Here is a 7,738-nt window from a genome sequence, read left to right on the forward strand (position 1 = left end):
CGTATATGCATCTCCTTAAGCCATACTTAATCTCCGAATAAAGACAATAACAAGGTCATACTTCCACCTAATATCATAGAAATATCTTGCAGATAACTGAAAAACACATTAATCCTCTGCCCAGAAGAGGATGCAAAGTCCTTGGTTGATATTTACTCTTCTCTTTGATATCTCATAACTTAAATATTATGATGTAAAGTTAATAATACTTAAATACAATGATAAAAGGTCAGTACATCTTATGTTACAATGATAAAGGGATAAAAAAGGGAAGAAAACAAAGATATCTACTATACACACATACACAAATACAACAAAATAAGGAAGAAATGCTGATGACAACTACAGTCCTCATTTCTGAAAGTGAGCACACTGTTGTAGTTGGCATTTTTATAACTACCTTCTTCCCCTGCCCATTCCATATTCCCTTTGCCCTCAGCAAGCACCTCGGCCTGTCATGGTTCTTTACTTGGTGGAGTGACCCAAATATTCATTCTTGAAGAATGTGGCCCGTCAGTCGTCCTGCCTGAGTAGTGTTGTAGTTTTCCATTCACTTTAATCACAGGGCCTGTTACTACTAAGAGATACTGGAAAGGCTCCCCTGTACTTGAGACATACTTTTCCTTACCTCCCTTGTGGAGTAGCAATCCAACTTCCTCTTGGTAGTCAAGATCAACCACCCCAGTCAACACAGTAACTCCCTTATTTGCCTGTTGATTCAGAGGGTTAAGGAGCCCCAAAATGGCTGGGTAGCAGTCTTTAACTTCCAGTTCAATGGAATCATTGTGTCTCCTGGTGGAAGCATCCCTCCATTTGGAACTAAGACCTCTGGGCAGTAGAACAGAAGTTGTGGGGACAGAAAGCAAAAATTTTACTATCGGGTTACTAGGGATAATAGTGAGTGGTATCACTCCCATTACTTGATTCCTGGCCTTGTGAATACTGGCCATGGGAGAAACAGCACCAAATATTGGACACTGATCCAGAGCAAATACAGCCTTCAGGAGAACCTTGCCTCAGCGCTGCAAGATACTGCCACCTAGCTGGCATTGTAACTGAGTCTTCAAAACATCATTCCATTGTTCTTTCAAGCCAGCTGCTTCAAGATGGTGGGGAACATGGTAAGACCAGTGAATTCCATGGGAATGGTACCATTGCTGCACTTATTTGTTGTGACATGAGTTTCTTGACCGGAAGCAATGCTGTGTGGAATGCCATGACGGTGGATAAGGCATTCTGCAAGTCCACAGATGGTAGTTTTGGCAGAAGCATCATGTGCAATAAAGGCGAGTCTGTATCCAGAGTGTCTCTTCCAGTAAGAACAAAATGCTGCCCCTTCCATGATGGAAAGTCTAGTGTAATCAGCCTGCCACCAGGGAATGGTGCCATATTGGGGACTCAGTGTTGGTCTCTTCTGCTGATTGGGCATTCGGCAGTGGCTATAGCCAGGTCAGCCTTAATGAATGGAAGACCAGGTTGCTGTACCCATGCCTAACCTCCATCACTGCTACCATGGCCACTTTGTTCATGAGCCCATTGGGTGATGACAAGGATGACTGAGGAAAGAAACTGGTATCCACAAAATGGGTCATTCTATCCACTTCATTGAAATCCTCCTCTGCTGAGGTTACTCTCTGGTGAGCCTTCACATGGGACACAAATATCTTCATTTTTACCCATTCAGAGAGGTCCATACCTCTTTCCCAGACTTCCTTGTCACCAGTTTTCCAATCATGTTCCTTCCAAGTCCCTGACCATCCAGCCAAATCATTGGCCACAGCCCATGAATCCATATATAATTGTACACCTGGCCATTTCTCCTTCCAAGAAAAATAAGTAACCAGGTGCACTGCTTGAAATTCTGCCCAGCAGGGGAGTACATGTGCTGTCAGGGTATGCTTGGCCTGATCAACCTACCACTTTCATTTCACGATGGACTGCTGCCGTGCACACCCAACTGAATGCCTTGGTGGGTCAGATTACAACCAGTTCATGATCGGCAGCTCAGACCGCATGTTAACTTGGTGGCCCATGGTTAAGTGTTCAGTCGCTACTAAGGCCCAGTAACAGGCCAAAAGGTGTTTCGCCAAAGGAGAGTAGTTAATTGCAGAGGATGGCAGGGCTTTGATTCAAAACCCTAAGGCCCTATGCTGTGATTCACCTATAGGGTCCTGCCGAAGGCCCCAGACAGCATCCCTATCTGCTACTGATACCTCAAGCACCATTGGGTCTGCTGGGGTATATGGCCCAAATGGCAAAGCAGCTTGCACAGTAGTCTGGACCTGTTGCAGAGTCACAGAGCCTTCTCTTGTTCTGGGCCCTACTCAAAACTAGCAACTTTTCAGGTCACTCAGTAAAGGGATGGAAGTAACACATCCAAATGAGGAAGAAGTAACACATCCAAATGAGGAATATGTTGCCTCCAAAATCCAGAGGCTTCCTAGGCTTTGCGCCTCTTTTGGTTATGGGAGGGGCCAGATAAGGATAAGAACAACTTATCCTTCTTCACCTTAGAAGGGGTATCTGACATGCCCCACACCACTGGGTCCCTAGGAATTTCACTGAGGTAGAAGGCCCCTGAGTTTTTGTTGGATTTATTTTCTACCCTCTGACACACAAATAAATGTCTTACCAGTAAGTCTGGAATAGTTGCCACTTCTTGCTACTAGGTCCAATCAGCATATTGCCGTCAATGAAATGGACCAGCGTGACATCTTGTGGAAGGGAAAGGTAATCGAGATCCCTATGAACTAAATTACGACATAGGGTTGGAGAGTTGATATAACCCTGAGGTAGAACACTGAAGATGTAATGCTGGCCTTGCCAGCTGAAAGCAAACTGCTTCTGGTTGTCATTATTAACAGGGATGGAGAGGAAAAAAAAATTGCCAGATCAATGGTTGCATACCAGGTACCAGGGAATGTGCTAATTCCCTCAAGGGATGAAACCACATTTGGTACAGCGGCTACAATTGGATTCACTACCTGGTTTAGCTTATGATAATCCATTGTCATTCTCCAGTATCCATCTGTCTCCTGCATAGGCCAAATAAGCAAGTTTAATGTGGATGTGGTGGGAATCACCACCCTTGCATCTTTCAAGCCCTTAATAGTGGCACTAATCTCTGCAATGCAGTGTTTCTTTTGGTTTACTATTTTTCTAGGTAGAGGCAATTCTGGTAGCTTCCATTTGTCCTTTCCCACCATAATAGCCCTCACTCAACAGGGCAGAGAGCCAGTGAGGGGATTCTTACAGTTCCTGAGTATGTCTATCTCAATTATCCATTCCAGAACGTGGGGGAAAAACCACAGGATGGGTTCAGGGTCCACTGTGAGATGGACTTGAGCTAAAACTTCATTGATCACCTGATTTCCATAAGTGCCTACTCTGACTGGTGGACAACAATGATGTTTTGGGTCTCCTGAAATTAGTGTCAATTCAGAGCCATCGTCCAGTAATCCCTGAAAGGTCTGATTATTTCCTTTTCCTCAACATACAGTTATCCTGGTAAAGGCTGTAGGTTCTTTTGGGAAAGCTTAGGGGAAAAATTAACAGTATACATTTTTGGCAATGGAGAGCGTCTCTCATTAAAGGGGTTCTAAGTTTGCACACTGGGTCAAGTCTGGGAATTGAGCGGCCATGACTCTCTGTTTTTATTATTCAAGTTAAGCTTTTGTTCTCTTGACTTAAAACTCTTCCACTTATACAGATCAAGTTAAGAATTTAGTAGACTTCCCATCTATTACACTTCCACCAAAGAATATCAACCATACTCCCAGTAACCACATAACAGAAATTAAAAAACAAACCAACTAAAAAACCTTTCATGGTCATTTTGCATTTTTCATCACAATAAATTATTTCATATTTTTAAAGTCATGTTTTAATTCTTCTTAGATTTAAAAGAATTTCCGTTGGAAGTTTAAATTTTCAAGTAACTCTGATGCTTCAGGAAGCTTAGCCATTATTATCTTTTTAGAGATATGTGAGGTTCAGAGTAGGTATCACCTCTGCTCAATCTCACACACATAATACCGCAGTCTCTCACAGTTTCTAAATTCAGATCACAACCACACACTGTCTTCCATCCAGATCTTAACTTGCATAAGTTGCATTCTAACACACACAAAAACACCTTTACCAAATCTCTTGCATGACCTCCCACTCAATCATACTCAAAACATCAAAGTCACAACGTTATAATCACCAGCCCTTTTACTGCCATATGCAGAGACTTGGGTACAGTCACAAACCACTTTCACATACTTTATATATTTCACCCAACACCCCTCCCAGTGATAGGCTCAAGTGCAAACCATCTAAGGTACAGTCACAAACCACATGTTCTCACAGATACTATATTTCCTCACACTTAAGAGATGTAGCTTCTGGCCTCAGCAAGATTAAAAAGCTTTACCATAGATGTGTCCCTTATCGCAGATAATCGTACTAGTTTCCATCCCTCTGGATTAATTCTAGCCTGTCACACACACTTAGACACACAATGTCACCTCACACCGCCCCCCCCACCACCCACGAACGGCTCAGGACCAGCTCGCCTGCCCCAGGGATCTGTGATTCACCCACTGGGTCCCTCCTAGTTCGAACAGACCAGCTTCCTCCCTTCGCTGGTGAAATTAACCTGCGGACACTCGCCACACCTAAACCCTCCCGGTAGTCATAGGTGGACCCAGCACAGACAGCCTTCCACAGAACGTTGTGAGGTCACTGCCAGCATAGCCAGCCGCGCTACTCGCAAGCATGCGTAATCAATCACACGGTCTCAAAGCACCACTGACAGGTAAGTCACATCACATTTCGCCACCTCACAATCACTGCATGTGGCCGAGCTCACTGCTTGAACCTACACGAATATGTAGCACATCCACTTTCACATACAGATTTCCTCACGCATGACACCCTCACAGTCGGTGTCACATAATCATCTGCCTCTCGATGAGACGCACCCCCGCGTACGTAACGGACTCACAGAATACATCTAGCATCGCAACCGCGGAGAGAACCATCCAGAGGATGGATCTCTCCACACCAGACAACAGTTCTCTTAAGCCAGCGAACGTGCACATTGGGAGGGTCCGGACAGCCACCGTGTCAGGTTTGAAATCCGTCCTCAGAGAAATCTGAGGTTCCGAATTCAGACCCCAAACCCAGGTGTGAGCCACGCAAACTGGGTGGTTGTGTCGTCACTCCAAGCCCGAGTGAAACAGCGCAGGTGCGGCCGGAAGTCGGGCGGAAGACCTACCTCTTTAACCTCCCGGGCTCCTTCCTCTAGGACTAAGTTTCCCAGAGGACACGGCTTTCCAAAGCTACTTCCGGTCAGAACGTCGGTTGAATGGTCGGCCGCAGAGGCAGTTGAGGGCTTCCCCTCAAGGGTAGAGTAGGCAGGGCTCGGCGTGCGGCTTCGCCGGGAAGTCCAATCAGAACTTGGACCAGAGCTCCTCCTGAGGATGCTGAAGGTGAGGAATCCTGTAGCCCCAGGAGCGGGCAAGAGGAGTGTCTGGAGTGTTAGGCCTCTTAGTGCGGGAGCAGACCTAGGGAGAGTAGATTAGTCTGTGCGTGCGTGACGAAAATTAGTCTCATGACTAAGGGTATTTGGCTGTTGTGACAGCAACTGGATTCATGCTTTTGTGACCGCTGTAATTTTGTGCATTGGCCATATGTGTAAATGGAGTTTGTATGTGTTTATGATCATGATTGCGGGTGACTATTTGTGTAAGCCCCATTTACTTATATAAAAGAAAAGCACATTTACACAAACATTTAAACCCAGGCTCACCGTAATCAGGCAGTTAGGAAGACATTCCAGTAGTCACCTATAGATTCATACACACGTCATAAAGCCAAAGCCACATAATCCCACCATCCCCCCGTGTTTATCATCATCACACAACCTCAAAGTGACTTATACAGTAAAAAAAAAAAAAAAAGAAAGAAAGGAAACAAGAACAAACAACTAACTGTATGCCCACTTAGTCGGTGTCCTCAACAGTTATCTGAAGAGCTCACACACATCACCAAGAATTAGAGAAACATAGTCTTCATGGTCACAGACAACATCTACTCCACATCACACTCAAAGTCACACAAAATTTGAGCTTCCAGAAAAGCCTAGTATCTCATAATTTTTCTCTACCTCACTACTTCTGCCATTTCCCTTAGAAACACCTCGAATTGGAGGAAAGAATGGCACTGTTGCACATCCAAAAACAGTGTCTAAGATGATTAGGTGCTGCATCTTTCCTGAAATTTTCACATTAACCTTCAAAATTCCTTTGTTATATTACTTCATTTAAAGTAAAAGTTATCTATAATTCTTCACCCACTCTGAACATTTTATTGCAAATGCTTTCACCCTCTATGTACATACATATATGCTTATGTTCATGAGTATTTTTTTCCCAAAGATTAGAACACAATATACATTGTTTTGTAATTCCTTATTAAAAGATATTTAGGTCTTCTTTGCCTGTATTTAGGGATAAATTTCAGAAGATTTTCCAGGATGTGGTTTTTTAAATTCTCACCGGTACTTCAGACTAAAGACTCAAGTATTTATTTTGCTCCGGACATCTTTGTTCTATTTCTTCTTTTCAGTGTTGCTTTAGTGTCTATTTTTGAAGTTCCTGTTATACAAGAATGTTAGATATAACCAAAGATCTGTTACATCTTTTGAGTCATTTTCTCTTTCCCTGACCTTTTCATAAGGTCCATTTCCTTTTCTTTTTCCTCTTAATTCAGTGAGAATCTGGTCAGGGTAGGTCTGAGCAGGCCAGTTGGGTCGATTTTATCATAGTGTTGGGACACTGGTTTTCCTCTCTAGATCCCTCCTGCTAAAGAGCCTGGGCCCAGTCTTTCTTGAATCCATAGCTGGATTCCCTCCTTGCTTTGAGTAAGGTTGGGATTTGTTCATCTTTTCTCTGATCTTTTATGTATGTGTGTATGGGGTCTGGGAGTAGGAGATGTGAAGTGGGGGAAATGTCATTCTAAGTTAGCACATTGGGAGCTCAGAGGCAAGATCATCTCATGTTTGTTTTTGTTTATTTTTAAACCCCTCTCATTCAGCAACACTTTCTTTGGACTGTGAATTTCTTCTAAAGTGGAACTAAGAAGACAACTAATAAATACATTGAATTCTAAAAAAAAAGCCATGGCCCATGTAAGTTGTTGTTTTCTTGTTCCTCATTGAAGTAGTCCTCTTTTTTTCCTATAGGTCATGTGAATATTTTCATTCTTCATCCTGATATTGTTACCTAACTGAATATCACACAGTAACTTGCCAGTGAGTGAGTAAGTGATTGTGCCAAAAATATAGGATCTTCCTTTTTTGCTCATCTCTCTAACCAGTTTATATACTCATTCAGTAAATCATTACTTATTTCCCATATGCTGAGTCTTCTGCCAGAATAAGGAAAGAACAGAAATAGTATCCTTTTGAGGGAAATATTGATGTTCCTCTTGTCAGAACTTTGGTTTGATGAACTGATTTAACAAATATTTATTGAATACTTACTATGTGATAGGCATTCTTTTAGGTAACTAGGAATAAATCAGTGGGGGGTAAAAATCAGACACATACAAATCATTCCTTGTGGAACCTGACTTGTAATGAAAGAGACAGAAAGTAAATAATCAGCTTATATAGTACAAGACTTACGACACACATATATATGTGCATGTGTATGTATGTATATACATTATATATATATATATATATATA

General features: G+C 42.7%; 1 protein-coding gene and 1 pseudogene across 2 annotated transcripts in view; one reads left to right on the plus strand and one right to left on the minus strand.

Moving 5' to 3' along the window:
* Positions 1-455: 455 nt before the first annotated feature.
* LOC112392391 (uncharacterized) lies at positions 456-2,225 on the minus strand (annotated as a pseudogene).
* Positions 2,226-5,341: 3,116 nt separating this feature from the next.
* Positions 5,342-7,738, plus strand: part of ZNF461 (zinc finger protein 461) — a 25,991-nt gene continuing 23,594 nt past the window's right edge. Inside the window, exons 1-2 of one of the 2 annotated variants that reach the window (XM_024733848.1) lie at positions 5,342-5,477; positions 7,084-7,177. In XM_024733848.1, coding sequence (XP_024589616.1) covers positions 7,169-7,177 — 9 coding nt within the window. In that variant the 5' untranslated portion in view covers positions 5,342-5,477; positions 7,084-7,168. The remainder of the gene's footprint in view (positions 5,478-7,083; positions 7,178-7,738) is intronic. The other variant, XM_024733849.1, reaches the window with a different exon arrangement.

Source organism: Neophocaena asiaeorientalis, unplaced genomic scaffold (genome assembly GCF_003031525.2).
Source record: "Neophocaena asiaeorientalis asiaeorientalis breed wild unplaced genomic scaffold, Neophocaena_asiaeorientalis_V1.1 scaffold280, whole genome shotgun sequence".
NCBI lineage: Eukaryota > Metazoa > Chordata > Mammalia > Artiodactyla > Phocoenidae > Neophocaena > Neophocaena asiaeorientalis.